The sequence below is a fragment of the Heliangelus exortis genome, chromosome 21, assembly GCF_036169615.1.
Source record: "Heliangelus exortis chromosome 21, bHelExo1.hap1, whole genome shotgun sequence".
Classification (NCBI taxonomy): domain Eukaryota; kingdom Metazoa; phylum Chordata; class Aves; order Apodiformes; family Trochilidae; genus Heliangelus; species Heliangelus exortis.
Genome location: NC_092442.1, coordinates 10464026 through 10488960, shown reverse-complemented (window position 1 = coordinate 10488960; position 24935 = coordinate 10464026). Strand labels below are relative to the sequence as shown.

At 47.9% G+C, this 24935-nt stretch overlaps 1 protein-coding gene across 1 annotated transcript in view; it reads left to right on the top strand.

Moving 5' to 3' along the window:
• Nucleotides 1-19669, top strand: part of MNT (MAX network transcriptional repressor) — a 28025-nt gene extending 8356 nt beyond the window's left edge. Inside the window, 6 exon segments of the mRNA XM_071765424.1 lie at nucleotides 801-1168; nucleotides 1170-1366; nucleotides 3844-3885; nucleotides 4569-4680; nucleotides 16476-16668; nucleotides 18202-19669. Of these exon segments, the coding sequence (XP_071621525.1) occupies nucleotides 801-1168; nucleotides 1170-1366; nucleotides 3844-3885; nucleotides 4569-4680; nucleotides 16476-16668; nucleotides 18202-18920 (1631 nt within the window). The 3' untranslated portion in view covers nucleotides 18921-19669.
• The last annotated feature ends 5266 nt before the right edge of the window (nucleotides 19670-24935 follow it).

Genomic DNA, 24935 nt, shown 5'->3' with positions numbered 1-24935 from the left:
GGGTTTGGAGGTATTTGATGAAGGCTGTGAGATGTCGAGATGCCAGGGCCACTGGCGCCATGGGACTTGTATAAATAAATTTTATTTGTGCCTTGTTCCCTCAATTAAAGCTGAAGACCTGGATCATATTTAATGAGGTTTATTTTGCTAGTCAGACCACACAGATTTCATTTACTTTGTTGGGTGTTCTGAAAACATACAGGAACATACACACAAATTTAAGCACTTGAACAGAATCCACAGCAGTAAAGAAGTGCTCTGATGGGTTTGTAACAGTGTCAAGTCCATTGAGCTAAGATTAATGCTTGACAAAACAGGGTACTTTAACCTGAGAAGCCTACTCTGCCCTGCAGTAGAGCACAGCAATGTGTTCACATCATGAGCAGGGAGGGCTTTGGGAAGGTGTTGCAGAGGCATTGCTTGGTGTGTTGAGTGCATCCCTAGGGGCTTGTGATAGGATGAGCAGGGACTGAGCTCCTTCCAGGAATGGGCACAGGCTCCTGGCCAGTCCTCACACAGCTCTCAAAGGTCCATTCATCTTGTTCAGCTCAGTGATGTTTGGACTTGTCAGAAGGGGCTTTCCATTGTTGGGTTGGACCTTGGCAGTGGGATGTGGCTGGGCCAGTCCATTCACCTCCACACAGTGCAGGGACATGGGAGGAGGAGGAGGTTGGTTGGGTGGTCTCTTGCTTTCCCCCTGCTGCTGTCCTCTCAGTTGTTACCAGCCTGATTACAGCCTGTGGATGGGGAACCTCGGGGAAGCGCCGTTAATCGCTGTCTGTGTCTCCTTTCTCTTTCAGAGGAGAATGAGAAGCACGAGAAGCTCCGCCTGGAGAGGGAGCAGGAGCAGAAGAAGGCCGGCAAGGCCAGCGCGCCGCGGGCCAACAGTGCCACGATCCCTGAGGAGCCCCGGAGCGAACTGCTGGTGCCCATCTCCCCCCCGGCCCCCCCGCTGCCCCCGCCCCTGGCAGCCCCCATCTCTGTCATCCCCATCCCCGTGGTCACCAGCCCCCCGCAGCAGGCAGCCCAGACCACCCTGTCCCCACCGCTGGTCCCACGCCACCCGCCCCTCCTAAGCACTCCCGGTGTCACTAAGGAGGCCCCCTCGCTCCCGCCGGTCATCCAGAGGCCACCGGGACCGCTTCTGCCCGACGGGAAAGCTGCTACCCCCCCCCTCGGGCAGCCCCAAGCAGCTCCAGCATTACGCAGCGCCGGTCCTGGCCATCTCCCAGCACCATGTGGTTCAGCAGCCCATCCAGCCACACCAGCACCTGCAGCACCCGGCAGCACCCCCGCAGCTCGGGGCTCTGAAGCTGGCTCCAGCAGAAGACACGAAACCAAACGAGCAGAAGAAGAGACCTGGAGGGTGAGTGCACCTTGTCTGTGGAGGCTTCTGAGAGGGACCAGACAAAAATGATTCCAAGAGCTGCACTGGCCTGGAACAGCTGCTGCTCGTGCAAAGAGCTGTCAGACCAGAAATACTGAGATCTGTGGAGTTTGGATGGCTGTTTTTTGATAGTAGGATTTCCCAGCTCGATGGTTTTTATTTCCCCCCTCAGACCACACTGTAGGACCACTTTTGTACAAGGATTTCTTTATCCAAGCCAGATCTGTCTTAGGAAGCAAGACTCAGCACTGCCTGTCTGATCTCAGGTGGCATCGGGTATGTTTGGCAAAAGATCTGTGCTTATACTGTTCAGGGAAATTGTACAGCAGTGCTGCTTTTAGGAACTTTCTTGAAAACTGGGATGTGATCTGGGAGGTTTTCTTTCCCAGGACAGAGAGCACCTTAGCTGCTGTTCCTGTTCCTCAGTGCTGTAAGTGCTAAGGGCTTCCTGCTCATGCAGAACTGCAGCTGGAAGAGGCTGTTTAATCTGTCCCCACCCTCGGACAGGACTTGTGACTCTGATGTTGCTCCAGGTTAGTGTTTGTCTGACTTGTTCTTAAGGACTTTGGCTGGTGGAGACTGTCTCTTCTCCTTAGGCAGTTGTTTCCAGATCACAGTATCCTGGTATGTAGTCTGGAATTATTTCTTGTGGGCTGGGGGAACAAATTGTTCCCCTCAAGCACCAGCAGAAGAGACAGACAAAAAGCAGTCCTTGCCAGGCCAGTGACCTGCTTGGGAGAAATGTTTGGGCAGATCAAAATCTGGCCTTGGCTTTTGCACCCTCCCAGATGGAGCTCAGTATCTGAATGCATCAGAAGGAAAGGATGTGGCAGATCACTTTCTTTTTCCCAGATCCTCTCCTCCTTATGGCATTTGCTCCGAGCTGTAATGCAGAATCACTGTATCCCAGATGTGAGAGGAGCACAGGGCTGTGACTTGGTACTGACCTAACCTCTGGATGGCCTTCACGAAAGGAGTGGTAGTTTGTGTCATCTTGTGGGAGCAGGAAGAGATGTAAGATGTAGTGGACAAAAAGCCAGTTCATTGTGTCCTTTGGGATGGTGAGATCCCAAATTGTGTAGAAGGAAACAGCAACAGTAACGTAGATAAGAATTTGTAAAGATAATGGCCTTTGTAAAATGCCAATATAATTCCTCTAAGATAGATTGTGATCTTTAAAGCTTGTCTATAAAACACTCAGCTGCAGAAACGATAAGTGTATCTGTGCTTTAATCAAGTCAACCTGTCACGGGTGTTGTGTGGGTTCAGGGGGTGTGGAGGGGGTTTCTGGTGGCGGACGGTACCAGGACAGCTGTGGTGGCACCAGCAAACTGCTCTTGGGCCATCACATCCAGCTTTGCTCCTGGGAAGCTGGAGGGCTGATGTCCCAGTGCAAACTGCAGCCTCACCACTGGGCGTGTGCTGGAATCAGAGCATTTTGCCCTGCAGGATTTCTAGAAAATCCCTGTCTGATGCTGAGCGAGTTGCAGAGGTTTCCTGAGATGCATTTTGATGGGTTACCCTGAGGTGCATGCTCCTTGTTTCCCCACAATTCCTCCTTTACACACAACCACAGAGAAGATGTCTTCAGCTTGTAAATGTTCCATGGGAAAAGGCTGTCAAATATTTGTTTTTAAATACCTGAATAATTATGAAATATTAATGTGCCTCCTGAAATGCTCATGTCAGTGTTGGTGTATTTTCAGCCAAAGGCAAATAATTACTTTCTATAGTGTGTGGAAGGTATTTGAAGTCTGCACATGTGTGCTAATGGACTTTATCACCACTACAGTTGAAAAATTAGGATAATGTGTTTTTGTGGGGCTTTTCCTAACTGTATGCCTCTGATTCAGACAGTAAGGACAGGCCAAAACCTCAGAAACCAGAAGTTCACCCTGGTTCTCCTTCAGCAGTGATGGGATTCCTGGATTACTTCATCCTGTATTTATGCTCAGCTGTGTTTTTTCAGGCACAGTAAAAAACTGCAGTGGTTTGAAGTATGGCTGCCAAGTCCTCTACACTTTAATTTGAAAATACATAAATCTTACCCACTGGAGTGTAGGCATAGATGGGTCAGAATCTGGGCTATCTGGTACTGTATAAATACATGCAGTTCACACTTGGTGTCTTTCTCCTTGCTATAGTAGCTGTGTCTGTGTATAGAGACACATGCTATACCTGTCTGTATCTTGTATGCATTAGATGCATAATGTCTACCCTCTCTCATATGCATGTATAGATTTTATCTCCATACAGTATAGGTAGGAATATATATGAAAGTAATATTAAAACAGTGATATCTGAAAAACTGTTGCTTTTTAATATTTACTTGTATATCCTACACACACATACACACACATACACACACACATAGACACACACAGACACACACTGCTGAAAGCACAAGTTATATGGCAGTAGTTTTAAACCTGACACTGAGTTTATTTTTGTTACAGGGTTGGGACCAGGGAAGTACATAATAAATTGGAGAAGAACAGGTGCGTAGAAAGCCAGGGGTTTGGGTTTTCATTGTAATTTCCCTTCCTTTTTGTTTGGCTTTGGCATTTGTTTGTTTAACAGATAACCTGAACAAAATTCCTAGTCACTTGTAGTGAACCTTGTTGCAGTACTGCTTTGCATTCTTACAGCTCAGTTCTGCATCTCTTGCTTCCCAGTGTGTTTTACTTCACTGTGTAATTGCATTGCCATGACTCTGCAAAGCCCTGATCCTGCAAAGCAAATCCCCATGTGCATAACTGTGTTAACTTATCTTTTGATTTAAAGTAAGAAAACAGCCAAGATCAGGGGCCAGGGTACCATGTGAGTGCAGACTGAAGACCAGTTCCAATCCAAAGCTCTCACAAGTCTAACTAGATAAATCAGAAGTATGGTGAAAGTGGAAGCAACATCACAGGGAGATGAGATTTTTCATTTTAGATTGCACAATGGTTTCCTAACAAAGTTAGGTTTAGAATCCAGGGATGCAACCCTGTAGCCTTTATGCTGGATGAGCTGGTGTAGCTGGGAGCATGCAGGTGGTCTGGGTGACTGCTGTGCACATGTGTATGTGCTTTGCTGGATTAAGGCCCAAATTAAGCTCTAGCCCTCTGCTAAAATTTGTGAAATTGATTCCTGGTGTGTGTGCTCCCACAAGCTGACAAAACACCTGTGCTTTCTTTAGACGTGCCCATTTGAAAGAATGCTTTGAGACCTTAAAACGCAACATCCCCAATGTAGATGACAAGAAGACCTCAAACCTCAGTGTCCTAAGGAGTGCCTTGCGATACATCCAGGTACGTGCAGCGTTCGGGCTGTTGTTGGCTGTTGTTGTTGGCTGTTGTTGTTGGCTGTTGTTGTTGTTGTGTAGCACTTTGCCTGCTGGAACTTCAAGACTGCAGATTTCCAGAACATTTGGATCTTCTAGAAGTACATGCTTCATGCAGTCTCCTTACATTAGAAGTTCCAGGTTAACTGCAACTTGTCCATACCAGTGATAGTGGTGCAGTGAGCAGAGAGTTCAGGTGATTTTAAGGAGGGACATGCAGTCTGTATAAACTTAAGCTGCTTCTTTTTGGACTAAGGTGAATTTTAATCCATGTGTTTGGGGGTAGGTTTTGTGTTTGCTTAACTAATACAGACAGATGTCTGTGAAGATTTTGAATGTCTCAATTTTTTTATGAGATGGAGGTGTGAGTACAGGTCATTTGCTTGGAGGTATGGAAAAAGTGGAATTCAGGGCTGCAGCATGAAGCTGCAGGTGGCTGGAGTACTGTGAACGAGTGAGAGAAAGTACAGGTAAGACTCAGTTGTGGTGTTGGTAAGTTAAGTAAGTGTTTCCTTCTTGTTTTTCTCATACTTGACAGTGTCAGCAGTTTTGTCAACTTTTGCATTGATTTGTTCTTATCCAGCATGTTTTCCATATTTAATATTTGTAAAAGCGGTTACTGGGAGCACAAAATAAATTCTTAGATGTCCTCTGTGACTGTGAAATCAATATCATGCAGTGTGTTTAAAATTCACCTGGAAAATGGAAGAGTTGCTAAATTTATAGTCCATAAGAGAGCCAATAGACCTCATACATTTTGGTTGGTATTAAGGGTGCTCAGGACTGTTCATAATGAGCTTTTCCACAATGAGGTGTCACCTTTTTTCCTCAATTTCTTCCAATTTTCCTCAGTCTCTCTCAGATACCATTTCATTCCTGTGTTCAGAAGTACTGGACATCGACTACTTGCGTTGACTTTACTTTGGGGTCAGTAATTTCTGATCACCTTTCGGGTTTAGATCAGCTCAGCCACTCCTGTTAGTCTTCACTGGTGACTTTCCTTGCAGAGCCTTTTCTTGGGGCAAAGTCTGGTGTCACCTTGCCACTGTAGGATGGTGAAAAAGAGGAAAAAGTGTTGTTTAAAAAGGTCGTTTTTGGAAATGTGGTTGTATTACAGCATAACAGGCATAAGAAATTATCTGAGCCTTTCATGTGATGTCAAGCACATGGTGTTGGTGGGGAGATGAACTCCATTAGTGGTGAGGGTGACAGTGATCTGGTGGGCTCTGGGGTTGGTTTGGGCTTTGAGTCTGGATCAGAACATCAGGCAGGGAGCTGCTGCTGGTCTGGCAGCTGATGCTCTGAATGTTGATGCAGGTGCGGATGCTGAGCAGGCTCTGCTCTCTGGCAGTGTTTTTGTTCTGTGCTTTTAGAAGACAGCTTAAAATTCTCTTTGAGGGTGTTGGTGGGGATGGCTGATTCTTTTTCCTCTTCTCTGGGTCTGTTGTGGAGTGCTTGGAGGCTCAGACGCAGTGCAGTTTTGTGCTACCTACGAGTGTGTACCAGCAGCTCTGTGAGTCACTAGGAGTTAAATTCCAGTCACGTCATCTTAGGAGGTGTGAGCTACTTTTGTAGTGGTCCAGAAGGTATTCACAGATTCAGAGCATGTTGTTTCCTGTAGGTTTCTGTCGCTCAGGGTCCATTCCAGTGCTGCCTCTCAGCTGCTTTTCCCGCCTGGCTCCAGTCTGTTTTACTGGGCTGATTGATCCGGTGTGCCTGACAAAGGAGGTCTCAGGGTGGCCTGATTGCAGTGTATTTAATTACTCAGAGAGGTGAGAAAACACAGGTTCTGATGGTTCACGTCAGCATTTGTATCCTGGTGTCAGGGACCATCACACCCCAGCGGTGATGGAGCTGTTCCTGTGGAGCAGTGGTGGGGTCAGGGTGCTACACGAGCCCAGCACAGAGCTGGGGAGGCCTGGGGCAGGCAGCTGGGAGCAGGCACCAGAGGGGTCAGTCATCTGCCTGTGGGGTGACAGTGACCCCAGGCCTGTCCCCACCACCTGCCCTCCCCTCCAGCCAGGAGCTCCACAGTGCCAGCCTCCCCCTCCACGTGTCCTGCCAGCACGTGGCAAGTGCCAGCCCTGCGTGGCCAGTGAGTCGTGGCACTGCCTGGACACCCCTGGCCAGCCTGGGCTGGCTGACTGCCCTGCTGCCATGTGCATGTCCATGGCCTGGCTCTGTGCTGGTGGCACTCCAGCTTTGTCCTCCCAGATGCAGGGCCAGGGATGTCCCCAGAGCCCAGGCTCCTCCTGGGCAGTGGCTTCACCCTGGGCCTGCACCCAGGTCAGTGGCTGTGGTTGTGCTGGAAGTTTGAGCATTGTTTATTTGCCTGAAAAAATGGATTATCAGAAATCTTATTTGAATATTCAGAGCTCAAAATTATAAAATAATATATTTAATTTTTTTTTTTTTTTTAAATTCAGTTTGAATTTAGCTTTGCTCTGTCTAAAAAGTACCATACACAGGTTGGGTGATGCAGGTGATGCTGGCCTCTCCCCAGGGTTTCAGAGCATGGGTGGGACTGTAGGCTGGCCTGGGGGAGTGAGAGGAGTCCCAGACTAATCTGCAGACTGGAGCAGAGCTGGTCATGATTACAAGAGAAAAATAAAAAGCATTGCCTTCTTGGCAGCAAATCATGCACCAGACTCTGTGTGTTTCACTCGGCAGGCTTGGTGCTTACCTCTCTCCCTTGAAAAGAGAACAGGGGAATTGTACAAAGGAGATTTAAAAATAAAACCTCTTACTCTCAATATAGCAAAGTGGTTTTTCACTGAAGGGAAAAAAGAAAACAAAACAACAAACCAACCAGACCCAAATGAGTCTTGCAGTAGGGGAGTGCAGTGTGCTGCCCCGGAGCTCTGCTTAGCTGCAGCTCTGTGCCCGCAGGAGGATGGATGACACTGCACTAATTGTTGCAGCCGCTCTTCCTGTAAAAGCCTTTTTCCTCATTCCAGCTGGAACTGCTTAGAAACAGGCTGTTGTTTCCTTGGCTGGATTTAAATATTTGTATTTGCATCAAATCAGATAAGTCAGAAAGTTAAATTCCAAACTTTGCGTGGAGCTGTCATTTTAATTTATCCTTGGATTTGGGCTTGTGCTCTGCAACAGTAAATTAGAATCTCTGCAATTAAACACACTGTTGCACAAAGGAAATGAGGCTGAACGCAGCTGGAAGTTAATAATCCTTTTAAATGGTGATTCAGTCCCAGGCAGTGTGGGCTGCTGTGCCGTGGCTCTTGGCTGAGGGAGGTGTCCCTGTGGGACAACAGTGGGGTGGGCTCTGGTCCCCAGTGCCTTCCTTACACAGACCACCTCGCCCTTCACTTTCCTCCCTGCTAAACGTGAGTGAAAATATGGGGAGCCTCTGGAAAGTTTGAGATGTGAGGGGAAAAAATGTGTTGGTAAGAAAATGCTGTTTGATTTGAGAGGGAACTGCAGTGCCCTGTGCTGGGTTTGTGCTGGAGGAGGTGCTGTCGGGGAGCAGAGTCCTGTGCAGGAGACATGGAGACAGTTCAGAGCCAGGACTTAAGGTTTTTGATTTGGTTTTCTTTGAAGGATTCCTTGGCCCTTAGGAAGTGTTGTAATGATCTTAGCTGGAAGCTAATTGAAGTCCTTAAGCGAGGCTGTTTTCTCTTCTGTGTCCTCAAACTGTGCCTGTCACTATGGTACCTGAACACTTTCCAGTTTCAGGGGTTATTTTCTGTTGCATATTCAGTGCAAGATGTGAGCCAGGGGATGAGCTCACCAGGTGAGATGGGGACAGCCAAAATGAGAGAGCTGGGAGCAGCACAGCCGCAGCCTGGCAGCTTTCACCTGGCACTGCAGCTCCTGCTTGTTCACCACTACAGACAGAGTCAAATGCTGACTAAATCATAATGTGCTTACAAAATATTAGACAGAGCTGAGCTTCCCAGAGCGTGGAAAAGCTGGAGTAAAATCCTTTGATGGTTGCAAAGCAGGGCACTGCTGTGATCCAAAGGGCTGCACGTGCTGCTCTGATACTGCAGAAGTGTTGTGGGGGGAGTGCTGCAATGATGGATGCTGAGCCCTAGTCCTACAGGGGAGATTTGCTCTATGTAAGAAATTGACTTTCCTTACACTGAAATCCTCCACTAGTCCTCCTTGCTGCTTGTAGCATTAGAGAGAGAAAATACCTGTGGTGAACTTAAGATCTACAATATGTCTGATTTGTCATTTATTGCCTCAGGGTGGGGCAGCATTTCTTCCTGCCCCTGGAGCTGGGGTTGGTGTTGTGCTCCCCACCCCCCCAATTGGATGGGTATTGGAGTAAAGCTGACAACTGACACTAGTTAAAAACTTGCCTCTTGGGACAGGCCTGTAGTCCTCCCAGGAATCACCCAGATAATTTTTGTTCCAAACCAGTCTTTTGATTTCTCTGGTTGTATGCACTTAGAGAAATGTATCCATGAGTGGCAAAACCATTTAGAAGTGATAAGGCTGCTTGCTGTCACTTGAGCTGTAGACCAGCTAGCCAGTGTAGTACTTGAGCAAATGAAAATAGTCTCATCTTTATGATAGCAGCCTTCCCCTCCCAAGGCTGGGGCTGGGCTCCCTCCCCAACTCCTTGCAGTGGGTAGACCCAGCACTTACAGTTTCCCCGTCCTGATGCCTTTCTTGGGAGCTAAAATAAAACATTGATGCTAATAAAAATAAATAATATCGTGGTGTACTGGACTCAAGCTAATAGACATCCCTTCAGATTCCCCAGTAAATGAGTGCATTGTTCCCTCTGTGGGAAGTGTGCCTCATTTCCTCATCTGATTACAAAGGCAGCTTCCCTGCCCTGCCCTCAGCTGACCTCTGGCTGCATCACCCCTGCACAGGTCCATGTCATTTTCCTTTGTCCTCTGTAGCTACTGTAGACTGAACTTAAAGCAAAGACAAAATTTCACAGGTCTCAGATCATTGTCAGAGTGGAAAAAAAAATAGTAGTTCAGTAAGCTCAAGCTGTGGGCACAGGTGTGCAATGGGTGTGAAAGGAGCAGTGGTCGTCCTGGGCAGGAGGATGGATTCTCTCCCTTCATAAACAAAAAAACTAATCTTGTAGTAGAGGACGTCTCAACAGCTGATTTTGTGGACATGTGAACCAGTCCAGATCCTGCTTTCACATTCATTAAATTTTCCTCTTAATAACCACAGCATCTCTTCTTCTTTTGGTTTGGTTTTATTTATTCTTTGTTTCATCAGTGTATTAACACAATAATTTGTCCTTGTCTAGTGTAGAGGACTAGAACAAGCCTAGTGGATTTTTAAAGTCCCATGGCAATGTTTAAGTGAGGTTTTAGATGTAACACGAGTAAAGGAGGAGACTGCAAATGTGCCAGTTCTGGTGCCACAGACAAACCCCACACATCTGGCATTAGCATTTGGTCTTGTGTAAAGAACAGAGCTTATTTACATTCAGGCACTGTAGTGGATGGATTATTGATCAGAATGCATAAGCCAAACTGTGATGCTGAATCCAATTAAGTTCCTTACCTTGGAAAGAATAGCTGTAACTGTTGGGCTTTCATTCTGTGCCAGCTACTAGGTGAATACACTTATCTCTTATAGAACTTGCCCAATAAAAACTGGGTCCATTAGTGCTTCCAGTGCCTCCTTCATGTGAGCAGCACTCACATGTGTAGTAGCAGTGCTGCTTCATGTTGTTTACCTGACCTGATCAATTGATTCTATCTTGTCTAATGAGCCTGAATTTCAATGCCTGTAATAAAGGGTTCCAGCAACAATAGGCTGTGGCCATGCAACAGTGGTGTCATCAGTAGATTTAAGAAAGAGATGAGTATTAAGGCCTTTAAAAAAAAATGCAGTGTTTGGTAAAGTAAAGCAAGTCAGAACCCGCTTAAAAATGTGAAGGAGGTCAGGATTAGGATGTAAGGCTGATGATGCTGGAGTCAGTGGGAGCTGTTCAAGCACATCAAGTGCAGGGTCTAGTTCCTGCCCCAAATTGAGTCACTGAAGAATTGTTTTTGTTTCAGAGGCACATAGTAGTCGATGGGTATGGGAGCTGGGGTGCTCCAGCTGAGAAGGCAGGGGTTGCTGAGAGAGCCAGCTCAGTCAGAGCCAGCCAAGCTTCCCTGCCAGGGGTGTTGCAGTAGCTTCCAGCCTGTAGCCTGGGGCTGTGTATAGCATGCAGTGGCACTGACACTGCTTCCCCTGGGGGTAACTTGCACAGTCATTGCAGTAGAAAAACTATGGGATTCCCTTCCTGAATCAGTGTGTTCCTGGAGCTGGCATCCACCAGAGCGGATGTGGGCTCCCAGGCAGCTGCAGATGTCTCCAAACCCATCCCAGCACCATCTGCCCCGAGGGAGGCTCTGTCCAGAGAGCAGGCAGGGTGTGTGCTTGCTGGAGTGGCTACAGGATGTCCTGCAGTGGTGTCTGAACATGGCCCATGTCTGAGCCTTGCAGGAGTTGCATGGGGAGTTGAGATTCCTGTTCTTAGCAGGAGCAAAGGTGTGTGTTTGTACTCCTCAAAATTACAGTGAAGTAGTTACTGATTTGAATTACAGTTGCAAGAAAACAATAATCATTGTGCATGCTTCAGTGGAGCCGAGTTCAGCCCAGGCTGTACAGGGCTCTGCAGGCAGAGGTGATGGGGACAGACCTTATCACCTGCAAAATAATAAAGGAGGGGCATTTGGAAACTGTCCATCCTACAGCAGCAGGGAGGTTGGTGTCAGCTGTTGTCATGTTGGTGATACTGTGATCTGATAGAAATACTGATAAAACATGCTTTGGAGGATCCAGAAGTAGGAGGAGTAAGATTTGACAAGGCTCCCTGTTTCATTGTTGCTTATCAATAATTAATAGTGACTCTGACACTGCCTGTGCCTTGGCCTTGCCCTGCTGATTCTTGTGGTTTTATCCAAACACCTTTCTCTGCTCAGCTGTGACTTTTTTGTCTCCCTTCTCTTCCCTCAGGGTGACCTGGTGAAGCTGCACAGTGTCAACATGCATTAATTAAAAAACCAGAAAATATGGATTTTTTTTTTTCCCCCCACTTTTTTCCTTTTATCTGTCTCACCTTTTACACCATTATGAGTTAAAATACTTTATCAAGTTTAGGTTTTAGCATATCCCTTTCACCGTGGACTTCTAACTATCCTCTTGAATCTGTTGGTGACATCCTGTTCATTCAGGGATGCACCTGTGAGAGAAAATACAGTTCCCAGCCTGGTGATGAGGGTGTCAGGTAGGGACTGTTGGTCCTGTTGTGCTCAGATACATCTTGATCTGACTAATGAGGCAGCTTAGGTCAATTTGAGATAGCATTTAGGGAAAATTATGGCTTTGCAAATGGAGACTGGTGGAAAGAGGAAGGCAGGTGACTTCTTGTCCTGTACAAGGCAGATGTGAGTTGGGTGCTCTATCTTGGGCAGGTACCTGGTAATTCTGTGTTCGTGTTTTGGGAAAACAGGAGCTGGCTCCTTGAGTGCAACTGTGTGATTTTCTGAAGCATTAGAAAGAACAGTTTCTATTTCACTTCTCTTCCCAAAAGGCCAAAATCTTCGAGAGGAAAGTGTCTCTAAAATAAGATTGCAGAACGTCAGCAGAAAAAAAAATCAGTGATGTTAAGGCTGTGCAGGTTGGGTGGGTTTGCAGACAGCTGCTCAATTGTTGCTGTGTTCTGCTCTTTGAGCAGTGCCTGTCGTAATTCAGATCTCATCATCTGCAGCAGCTGGCACCTTCCTGTCACTTCACATTTAGGAATTTCATGGGGCTTTACCTGCTCTAGGGCAGCCTTGCAGCCTGGTGGGTTGTGCTGCACCATGCAGAGGAACTCCGGCCCTGGGACCACCGTTGTGTGCTGGGGCAGGGGGTCTGAATACCAGTGGTTTTCCACGGGGTCTGAGTACCAGTGGAGTGTTGGGGAAGCCCACCTGCACTTGCAGCCCATAGCAGGGAAGGAGAGATTTTCCCTCTGGCACACAGCTTTGGTTCATGGCCTCACACAGGTGCCAGAGCTGCCTGCTATTTAACAATGGGGATTTACATCCTCTGGCTGCTGCCGTGGCCCTAACAACGAGGGAAGGAGGTGGAGGGAAATCCTCTGGTGACCCAGATCTGCTCCGTGGGCCGTAGGTGGAGCCATCAGGATGTGAGTAACTGGCTGTGACCTCCTTAGAAGGATGGAGAGAGAGGGAGAGGCAGTGGTGTGGAGTGTGGTCCTCCTCTTGAGCCACCAGGCCCTGCACAGGAATCCCCCTGGCTGTCTCTTTGCATTGACAGCCCAGAGCTTTGGGTTGAACACATTGGAATTTTGTGTTTTATCTGGGGAAAGACAGACCATAATGCTACACTGAGCAAAGGCTCTGCAGAACACCCCCAGTGAAGCTGCGTGGTCCCTGGGCCATGGCTGTGGTGAGGTTGTGGCTGGGCAGCAGCTCAGGCTCTGGCTGTGGTGGTTCTGTTGGGCCACCACCTGTGTTCTCCTGGGGTTGGTGGTACCAGGCTTGCACATCCATCACTGCTGCAGGATTTCATCTCCAAGAACCAGCCGAATGAAGCAGTTCCCATGGAAACCGTGGCTTTGGTTCCCATGGCAACCAGCCGAGTTTCACACAAGCAGAAGGAGAAAGATCTGTTACCTCTGCTGATGGCCTGATCCTGCTCAGTGCTGTTTTCTACAGGCTGAGGAGCTGTTGGCATCAGTGGGAGATGTGGCCCAGGAGGTCCTGCAGGTCCAGGGTGCAGGAGCAGGTCCCCTGCAGGCAGGCTGTGGTGGGTCCCTGACCTCTGCCAGTCCCTCACCACTGTACACCATTGCTGTGGGGTCTGGGGATGCTGGGCTGATGCCACATGGGGACCAGGATCTGACTCTCCTGCTTTCCTGGGCTGTCTTGTTGCAGCAGGTTGGATTGAGTTGGGGTGAGCCATTTCTCTAGATGCTGGGCTTTAAGCAAACTGCTCATTGCACCTGAAGAACTTAATAGAAAATTTAGCAAGTAGGAATGTCCAGCTTGACATAACTAATCCAGAAATCCAAAGTACTACAAGTGAGGGTGGCTCCTCTGCCAATGGAGCCTTGTTGGCTTGGGGGGACTGCATGTTCCTCAGCACCCCACTGTCTTCTGACATTTCTGGATCCAGCATTGGTAGATGCAGGCTGGTGGACTGCTTGAGGTGTAATCTGTGGCAGTCCCTGCAAGGATAGGATCCTTTTCTTAGGATTTAGCATATTTTTCTTTATAACAAGGTGTGGAAAGCCTGACGAGGTGGGATTCCATCGTGTGGAAGTTGTGCGGATGGGATTGCTGCCAGGGACCTCCCCTGGCCCACCAGCTCCTGGCTTGCCACAGCATCTGTGATCCCAGTAGCAAAGAGTTAAAGAATCTGGTTTCAAAATTGCAAATCACTTTCATGATTGCTCATTGATGAGGAATTTTTAATCAGCGAACGCCATGTAATAGAACACAGCAGCTGAAACACACTCTTGGAAAAGCTCATAATTGAAAGTGTGCTTTTTAAATTGCTAATATAATGTTTGTGAGGGGAGCTTTTTAATAAGACCTTTTAAACCTCACTGATGCCAACTGCAGGGCTAGCATTATTCCTGAGGCAAGCGCAGAGGAAGCATTGGGGGCATTATTTTCAATCTTGACATCACAATAAGCAATTTAATTACAGCCAGCAATAAAGTGGAAAAATTTTTACAGTGACAAATGACTGTTGCTGCACAGCGACAGCAGTGGTTTGTTGTTGGTTTGTTTACCAAATAATGGCAAGTGGGATGCACAGAAGGAGCAAAGAGCAGCTCTGAAACAGGGAGAAGAATGGACACAAAGGAGCGAAAGGTTCCAGCTGGTCCTGGGCTGGGTGTTTGCTGTCCCTCCTTCAGTGACCCCTGAGGTGAAAGGCTGCTTGGAAGCTGCTATGTGTAGAGGAGGTGAATCATGGGGACCAAAAGCAAACGAACACGTGGGGTTTAATTTGGTCACTTGTTTAAAGAAAGGGTGAAGGGACTCTTCACCACTGCCCTTGCTGCCTTGTCACCCTGTGCCTGGTGGCAGCAGATGCTCTGCAGGCACCGCTGAGCAAAGAGCTTGCTCTCTGCTTCCAAACCAGGTGTGTTTGCTGTGGGACTGCTCTTGTGCTCTGTATTGTATTAGATGTGTCTTGCAGGGATACTGATCCCTGCAGCAAACAGTTGCTGTGCACATTATTTGCCCTCAGCTCTGTATTTCGTGTGCCATTAGGAGTTAAACTGGGAGGACTGTAAATGTTTGGAGTGAAATGATCAGCTCACTTTCACCAGAGCCAGCAGCAAAACTTGACAGTGATCAAAATCCATGGATGGATTCACACGACAATGAGGGAATCCATGATTTCTTCCTGGGGCAGATCACCCACATCAGGGTTAAGGCTTATTCAGTCTTTTAAGTGGTGCTCTTGTAGATTTAATTTTTTTTTTAATTAATAGAAGTGAAAAAATCAGTTTTAAAATTGTGATTCTCACCACAGGTTCCTTACACTGCAGAGTGAAAGTTGCGTGGGCAACCCAGACTTCCAATTCCTTAACATTAAAAAAAGAAACCCTGCAATCCTTGCTGCACAGACATAAGGAGAAGGATCTGTGCTCAACTTTGGTGCTTGGAAAGAGCAGTCCCAGGGTGGGGGTGTACGTCTGTTGAGCTGGTGGGAATCATGCTGCCTCCTTTGGTGCACGTGGGTTGTGCTCAGATCCAGTCTCCTGGCTTTGAGCTGTGAGAACACAGAACCTGAGCTGTGGTGGCTGCACAGAGCCTCCTGTGGGGATGTGCTGGGTGGAGAGCTCTGGTTAATCACACCGGGTTCATGTTCAGGCCAAGCAGCAGCTCAGCCAGGAGCTCTGTCTTTACCAAGTGAGCTACAGTGAGTTGCATCCTAGAATAGTTTTTGAAAGATTAGCAGTGCCAGAGAGACTCCAGCCCATCTGCTCCTCCATCCTCCCCAGCAGCTTCCTTTGGCCAGCACCCAGCCTGGGGATGTTCACCAGAGCCCCAGGAGTGGGAAGTGGTCACAGTGAGTGGGCTCTGGGATCCAGCACCACATTCCCAGGCCTGTGCCAGGGAGCTGAGCACCCACAGAGCCAGTGCCCTGGCCCTGCTTGCTGCAGGACACGTCCTGCTGCTTGCTGAGGGTTTGCCTGCCTGCCCAGTAATTATCAGTTTGTAACTAATTACTGGCTGCCCTGCCCATGCCTTATAATGGTGCTTTCCCCTGGTGCTGTTTTCTCTGGCAGCAGGGAAGGGAACTAGATCTGCTCTAGTATCCCTGCACCTCAGAGGACTTGTCTGCACTTAAACATCTGGGATGACAGTGCCCTGCTAATCACACGATTTGGCCATTTTAAAAATACTTCCTTTTTTGTTATTATTAGGACAAAGATCCCTTTTTCTTTTCTCTTTTTTTAACTTCTTTCTTAGAAGATGTCAGGAGCTACCTTGGTCATTATGTTGGCTTAGTCTGAATTAAAGGCCTGGCTGAACAGGCTTTAAAGTTATTCCTGGGTAACTTTTGAGATGAAAGAACCATTGAAAGGCAGAAAGTGGTTGGCCAGAGTAACCCTTGAGGTTCTGGTGGCCAGATCTTGTCCTTTCCCTTTCTGTCTGAATTTGAAAGATGTAGCTATACGTGAACAGGTTTTACACCAGCACAGATGGTCATAAAAGAAAACCAGCTGTGGACAGCTTATTGGTGTAGATTATATTTGTCTTTTTTTCTCTATTTATTTTTTTATCTTCCTTCTATCTTCAGACTTTAAAGAGAAAGGAAAAAGAATATGAACATGAGATGGAGAGACTGGCAAGAGAGAAGATTGCTACCCAGCAGCGACTGGCAGAATTGAAGAATGAGTTGAGCCAGTGGATGGACATCTTGGAGATTGACAGAATTATCCGACAGACAGTTCAGCCAGAGGATGACCAGGCATCTACCTCGACAGCATCAGGTACTCATTATTGCTCTCTTCTTGTCTTCATCACTGTATGTCCCTGGCACAGTTACACTGTGGTGGTGGGGATCCTCATTTAACACCATCAGGGTTTCTTTGCATTCATAGTAAAGTAAAAAGTTTTCAAGTGTTTTGTAACCATTGATGTTGGCCTAAAAATACACTTGCACTTCTGTAAAGTTAACTGAAAATCCTGCATTGACATTAGGTAGACCCAAACTGGACAGGTTTGCACATTCCATCTGCTGATGGCTCACATGGAGCTACCTGCTTTCAAAATTTAGTTTTCTCTTTTACAACTCTGCCTCCCTGCTTGTTAGAGCTGGATGGTGTATGAGCATCCTGATGTGTTTGTCCATGGATACGAGAGGGTATTCGGCCTCATAGAAAAGAAGGAATTGGTTCAGGAAGGATCATCAGAGCATTTGAACAACGTAATGAGCCTTCATGGTGTGTGAGAAGGATTTGCAGTGAAGATGAAATGACCTGGACAGATATCAGAACTGCTGTTCCCAGTGAGAAGTTTTTGTGAGCTAGGAGAGTGCATACTTTTCTCCATGCCAGTGATCTGCAGCAGGAAGAATAGGCAGCCCGTGGATGTGCAGTGCTTTGCTTGCCAGAGATGAGGAGGCTCTAGCCAGTCCATACCCATTTGCAGCAGTTCCTTCAGATCGCGACTGTTTGCTCTTGGCACTCCAGGCAGATGATGCAGCAGGTCCCAGGAAGGGAAAAGCTGAACCTTTGGGTTCCTTCAGGCTTGTATCAGGTTCATCACCTTTGAATGTACTCACAGACTCCGAGTGTAGGCTGGTGGGAGTTGAGAGCAGGAGCTCTTTGTCACCAGGAGTGTCAGCCCTTCACTGCTCCAGCTGGCCTCTGCTGAAAAGGTCTCTTCAGGCTGCTGCTCACCGTGGAGCTTGCAGAAGGGAGGTGTCTTCCCTGCTTCTCCTGCTGAGATCTGTAATCTCTGCCACATGGCTGGCTTTAGCAGGGACAGTGCAGGCTGCCCTGCTCCTCCTCTGACCTCCGCAGGGTCAGCGTGTGTCTGCATTACTTCATTAGTTGCTGGACCAGACAGGAGTCCATTTTCCAGAACCAGGAGAGGAACTTGTTGCCATGTTTCTCTGTGGCTGTCTCCTCCTTCCTGCTCTGGGAGCAGAGGGAGTGGCACTGATCAGTGGAACAAGTGGACAGGAAAGGAAACGTTCCTCTTCCCAGCTGGAGCCTTTTGGGCCCGGTGCTCTCTGCCTGCCCCTGCTCATGTTGCTCCCCGTGCCTGCCCAGCACCAGCTCCCACTGGGTGTTAGCACCTCTCCAGCTGGGACTTCGAGCTGGTCTTGTTGTCCGTGCTTGGCCCAGAGGCAGGGAGCAGAGGGGTGTCCTGCTGGCAGAGCCTGCAGTGCCCTGCCTGGCTGCCAGCCTGCAGCTCAGGGACTCCTCCTGCCGGTGCTGCCCGTTAGGGAGCGTGCTTTCTGCAGTTCGTGCTCTGCTTTCTTTTTTTATGGGAGTTTCTTCCTTTCGTTTTTCCAGAGGGTGAAGACAACATGGATGAAGACATGGAAGATGACAGGCCAGTGAACTCATTACCAAAACTAATGCAGCGCCAGCACCCAGAGCTCCTCAAAGCCGTCCCTCCCAACGCTGCTTCCCACCACCCACCTGTTCTGCCTCAGCACCACCTCTCCATCCAGCAGAAACCCACCCCTGCCCAGGCACCGCCTCCCATCCAGACACAGGCACTGGTGCAGCCGCAGGCGATCGTCCCCGCACAGACTCACATCGTGGCGGCTTCCACCGTGCAATCGACTGTTATTGCCCACACCGCCACCACCCACGCCTCGGTCATACAGACTGTCAACCACGTCATTCAGGGTCCACAGACCAAGCACATTGCTCACATTGCACCTTCCACGTCCAGCCCCATGCAACTCACCACTGCTGCTCAGCCCATCGGCCACATCACTGTGCACCCAGCCACCATCAACCACATGGCCCACCTCGGCCAGCAGCTGCCCATCTACCCTCAGCCCGTGGCCGTCAGCCAGCCCGTGGTGAGCCACATCGCTCACACGATCTCACACCAGCAAGTGAATGGAACCACAAACCTTGGCCAGCCAGCAGTGATGGCCAAGCCCGCTGTAGGAACCCAAGTTGTCCATCACCCGCAGTTGGTCGGGCAAACGGTCCTAAACCCAGTGACTATGGTGACCATGCCATCATTCCCAGTGAGCACGCTGAAGCTGGCCTAGTGGGCATCGTCTGGCGGCGAGGGTTTGTTGGGAACCTTTCCTAAACTCCATACATTCCAACCGCGTCCGACTCAGCGGGAGGGAAGTGCGGGCCGGGCCGGGCCGGGCCGGGGGGCAGGGGCGGGGCTGGGCTGTCCTCAGCCGCCCAGGACCCACCCCCGCCGGCTGCTGCAGACGGGGCCTCTCTGCACTTGAATTTTGCTAATCCGAGGAAACGTCACAGACAGTTGTTCATGGTGATTTTTTTTCCTTTTATGTGTATTCAGTGAAATATGGATATGATGTTCTTAAGACTTTAATTTTCCCCTTTTATGTGTTGCTTCTTTGTAGGATAAAAATTGCTGATCTCTTTATTGAGACATTGCGTAGAGTGGGAAAAAAATCATAGAAGTCTATATTTATATATATGTGTGTATGTGTGTGTATATATATATGTATATACATATATATATAAATATAACATTTGAAGAAGGCCTTTTGTAAGGTTGATTATTTTGCAGGATTATTAGACAAAATTCATTTTTGGAGGAAGAAGACAGAGTGTCCTCTCTAAATGAGAAACTAAGATAGATGGTTTGGTGGACCAGGGTACATATACAGTGACAAAAAAAAAAAGAACCATGTTCAAGGTATTCCCCATCATTATTATTACATTTCAAAAAACCATCTAAAATCACTGTGACTTGTTATGGCATTTTAAGGAAATTCTCTGTCCTGTCTAATAAAAGGAAAAAGAATACACAACCAGACTTCAGTTGTTGCGGTTTTATAAATGACTTGATTTTTATAGCTATGTCAAAGAAATAATGTTTTTTATTACTTTAATGGTTGACAATGTTTTTGTTTGGATGTTTTTGATGGGGGTTTGTTTTGGCTCAGTTTGCTGATGCAATAATTGATTTTGCAGATCTCTGTGCATGGCACTCCCCCTCTCAATTCCTCCTGCCAGTCCCAAGCCCCCAGGTGTCCTGGGTTTGTTTCTGTTTTGCAGAGGCAGATACTAGACCATGCTTTTGCCATGAAAGGTTGATGATCCTTGAGACCCCTTCCAACCTGGATTCTGTGATTTTGTGCTGGCAACACGCAGTATATTTATCTGGCCTGGCAGAGCAGAGCCTGGGATGAGAAGACCCAACAGAAATTAAGTAGGTTGCTTCATGGGTTACTTTTCTTTGTTAGTTTGTTCCCAAGCTGTTCTCATGTGGGAATCAGTGGATTAGAGAAGGTATAAATGTGCATGTGGTATCTTATCAAGTGCAGGTGGTTTTGACATCTTTTTTTTTTTTTTTTTCCTCCTCTGGGGGATCAGAAAAAGGGTGTTGTACAGGATATTGGTACGCTTCAGGAGATGAGTGTGTGACTTGTGTCTTACAGAGTACAGTGAGACGTGCACCAAAGAACAGTCCCTCATCCCCAGGGACCCTCCTGCTCCCCCCTTCCCAGTGGCAGATCAGATCTCATGGCAAACTCCTACCAAGTCAGGAGCAGAGGGAGTTGCTGGGCCCTGTGGGCTCTTGCCAGCCTGCCTGGGGATGTGGCTTAGCAAGTGTTGGGTTGCTGACTGAGCATTCTGGTCCTTTTACTCTTCTGTTTGTGGTACTGCTATTAATGATCTCTCTTCTGTCTTCCTCTCTTTCTGGAAAAAAAAATACTCCACAGTCCTTAATGCAGGCAGAATTCGTGCTGTAGCCAGCGGGTGTTTTCCTTTGGGGCAGGATGGGAAGATGGTCCCTGCTGGTGGCTGGGAGGGTGCATGGGTTCAGAGGAGGTGAGGTGGGGCTGAGGAGTCTCCTTCCCCAGGCTGCTGCCCGCTCCTGCTTTGGGTTGAGATTTTCCACAGGAAAACATGATCCGGAGTCTGCCCAAAATGCCTCTTGACTCCAACGGGACTCCTTTCCCAGTTGTGGACTGCTGTGAACAGTGGCAGAGGTTTAATTAAAAAACCTTGCCAGTTCTGTCCAGTCCCTGCTATGGCTGAAGCCCTGCTGGAGGCAGGAGTAGCTGCTGCAAACAGGTCGAGTGTGATTGTGCCTTCTGAGCAGACATGGCCGTGAATCACATTAAATACGTCTGTGAAGCCTTGGGTTGCTCCTTAGGTACCTTTTTTTTTTGTTTGTTTTTTTCCCTCTTGCATTCTTGAGCCCAGGAAACTCTTGCCTGTGCTACTGTCATGGTTTCTACAGCAGGGTGGACAAATCGTTAAGGATTCCTTATCCTTAAACCACATTTGAACAGGTATTTGTCCTCACCCCTAGTGCTGTGGGGAAGCAGGATCTCCAGGGCTTGGCTGTCTCCTAGGTCGTAGGGCTGCTGTCCCAAGGATGTTGTGTTGTGTGAGCCAGTGTTTCAGAGGTCAGTTGTGTATCAGGGCAGTTGATCCTCATCAGAAACTCTTGAAAACTTGTGTAGTTACAACAGGGTCATCTGCCTTTTTAGGAGGAGCCATCTGACTTTGCTTTCTGTAGTAGTGTTAGGAGGGGGAGGAAGCTGCTGCCCTTCTCATCTTCTGCTTCCTCATGGTTTGCAGGTACCAGTGTCACTGCCCAGCACACATACAAATCCTTCATCTCTGCCAGTTTTTCTCTCCCCCTGGAGGTATCCAGTGCCTGTTTCTGTACCCCTTCCTTGGCATCAGCCTCCTCTTGCCCCTGCAAGCTGGCTGCCACGTCTTGGGTCCCCCTGTTCTCATCTGCCTTCTCTGCAGCTGCCAGAAATGTTTCTTTGGGGCTTTTTTTGTTTGTTTTTTAAAGCCAGCGAACGTCTTTCTGTTCTGTGGGGAAGAGAGCAAACCACAGTCCTTTCCCCCTGTCTGTCATTTCTGCTCAGAAACTTTGAATTTACGCTAATGCTCTTAGAAATCATGTTCAGTACTGTATAACAAGGGGCACTTTAGAAATGTCTCTCCTCCTTTGATATGTGTTTTCCCTATGGAGAAAGCTATATATAAATATATATATGTACACTTTGGGATTCAGAAGATCTAATTTGTCCCAAAAAAGAATCAATAAATATGAAGTTTACATGAAATCTCTTCTGTTGTTGAATAATATTAGTTGTTGGTAACCATACCACAGAAAAAAAAAATAGGAAATTGATTTTCTATGTAGCAATTTTTAGAAGAGTTTTCTGTCCTGTGGAGCCTGACTGGGGACCAGTAGGTCAGTGGAAGTGCTTCTACCCAGGGCAGGCTCTGGGTCTCTCGTCAGTGTTGCTGCACTCCCTGGCCTGCTCCCCACTGTCTGTGTCACCCTGCCAACAGCAACAGCCCGCTCACAACCTTCATCTCTGCTTAAAGCTGTGGCCAGCATGGTTGTGTATGTTTGAAGTGGGCACCTGCAGCTCTGTGTGAGTGAAAACCCATGTTTGCAATCCCCTGGAAGCTCTGGGATACTGGGCAGCCCTGTCCTGGCAGACCAGCACCTCCTGGGCTGCAGGACACTGCCCACCCTCCCCTGCCACACAGAGCAGCCAACCCAACCTCCTGCTTCAAACTCTCCTGCAAAGAGTCCTTGCAGCTGACACTTGAGATACGGGGAAGTGTTCCTCACCTCACCAACCAAAGCAGGCGGGATGGTCCAGAAAGGAGAACTTTAAAAAGGCAAGTTACCAAAAGTAATTATAACTATTTTTTTGTCTGGTATCAGGTGGACAAGCAGCAGGAATTTTTGGATTCCTGGATTCTTGAGCTGAGTTTAGATCCCTGCACAGGGGGAGGCATTGTTCTGGTTGCAGTAGCCCTGGTGCAGTTCAGAGTCTCAGCAGGCTCAGTCCCCACTGCCACCCTACTCCCAGAACTGGTCGTTTTAGGAAAACTGCATCATTCTCTACCACAAGTCATGTTTGTTTGAGGCTAAGCCAGACCATTGCTGCCAGTCTTCCTGTCCAGCAAGGCCACTTCTCACACCCAGGAGAAGAGGGCTGAAGCCAAACTGCTTCTGTGGGGCTTCTTTTTCTGCCCATTTGTGTTTGTCTGTCAGTCCATCCGTGCTGGGCTTGAATACTGGGTGTGAAGGGCAAGGAGGGCTCAGCTGGGCAGCCTGTGGCAGGATCAGGTTTTGCTTTTGTGAGCAGAGAGCTGGACAGAGGTGATGTCCCTTCTCTAGAGTTCTGCTCTTTTAAAATCACAATTCACCTGGTTAGGAAATGCGGCACCAACAAATTGGCATTCGGTGTGTTAGTGTGCAGGTCCAGGCTGGCCAGGCTGCTGCCTGCTGCTTTGGGGCTACTTGTCTCTTCCTTTGTTTTAATTAAAAGTGGCCTTCTGTAACAAAAGAGTAAAACAAAACAAAAACATAAAATGCCTTTGAGTGGTGTAGGTGGAGGTGAGACTATTGCTGCTTGTGTGTGATTGTCCCTATGCACGGCTGTTTATATTCGTACAGACATTCAATGCAAGACTTTATTGTGTCCCAGTTCTGTGTGTGGCCTGTGTCTCTTTTGGGCTGGTTTGCATCCTGAGTGAGTTTTTTGCATTTAAGAAAAAAAAACAAAAAAAAAAGTGTGACAGTTATTCTGGGTCTGGTGGAGATGGGGGTACTTGGAGACCTCCCTTCTTCAGAAGATGTCATTTGCCTGGTGTGATGAGGCACTTGGTGCTTGTTTGGCCCCTTTGCTTTCTGTGCTGTGTTGATGTCCCCAGAGCAGGAGCTCTTGCCCAGGTGGCTCAGTTGTCCCCTCCTGGCCCAAGCAGCAGCTCAGGCTCTTGGCGATGGGGCTTAAGCTCTGTTAGGTGGGAGCTGCTCTGAGCAGGAACCGGGTGACCTAAAGGCTCCTGGAGGTGATGTGGAAGTGGGCAGCTGCTGAGCACCTCATGGGGGAGGCTTCTCTTACACTTGGCATCTGTTCCTTTCTTGCATGAATAGTTGGTCATTTCAATCTTATTTTGCTTCTAAAAGATACTGGAATGAGGAAAGGAAAACTCCCATACTTCTGGTCTGTTTTTCCATCCTTTGTTATAATTTTGAACAGATTGAAATTGATTATAAAACTATTTTTATGTTATTTCCTTCCTTAGTCAAACATACGTTGTTAGGAACAGATGTTTAGAGTTAAGGAAAATAGGTTGTGGATAGCGTCAGTCACGGCATCTTTCCCTTCCTGTTATATAGAGCTTAAAAATAATAATCCAAAACTTGAATTGCAAAGTAATACCAGCACAGGCTCAGCATTGGGTGGGTGCAGCTGTGGCAAAGGCTGTTTGGCTGTTCCCAGGGTGGCACAGACACCGTGGAGGGTGCTCCTACCCCATGGGGGGGAATCGCATGGCTCTCAGCTAGGTCAGAATCAGACCCCATAATTTGCACCCCTTCTTTGTGCTGTGGAAATGAAGTGGGGTGCAGAGGAGCAGTGCTCTGGGGCAGGGGATGGAGGGTTCCCGCTTCTGGGCATGCACCAGCCAGACCCTCCCTGACAGCCTGAGGGGCTGCCAAGAGAACCTGGGTACAAAAGAGAGGAAACCTCAGACACAGCTGAACAGTCTGGGCCAAGAGTGTTTGGTGGCAGTACCAGGATCCTGACTGCACCCACCCTGCAATGTGTTTCCCTCTGCTCAGGCACCGGCCGAGGTGTTGTCGTGGTGGGAGTGGGGAGCAGCATCCCCTGTGCCCATCACGTCCCGGGCAGAAGCCTTTCCAGTGCTCCTCCCGGCAGGAATGTTTCCCGAAGCTGCTGATTGTAGGTGGGGACAGCTCCCCAGCCCTGCCCTGCAGCCTCGGCACTGGGCAAATGCCATCTGTGTTTACAGTGAGGACGTGTCACTGTGTTAACAGTTTATTGAAATACTAAATATTGAAAAACCTAGACTGTAAATATTTTTATGTGTTTGGATACATCAGCTATGTGAAAAAAACAAACAAACAACTAATTTTGTATATATTGTATTTTTACTATTCAGCTGTACTATACTGGCTCCTCATGCTCCAGAATTTAGGTATCCAACATGAATAATATCCATGTAATAAGCACTTGCCTGAAATAAATATAAAACTGAAATAAACATGCACTGAAATCTGAAAC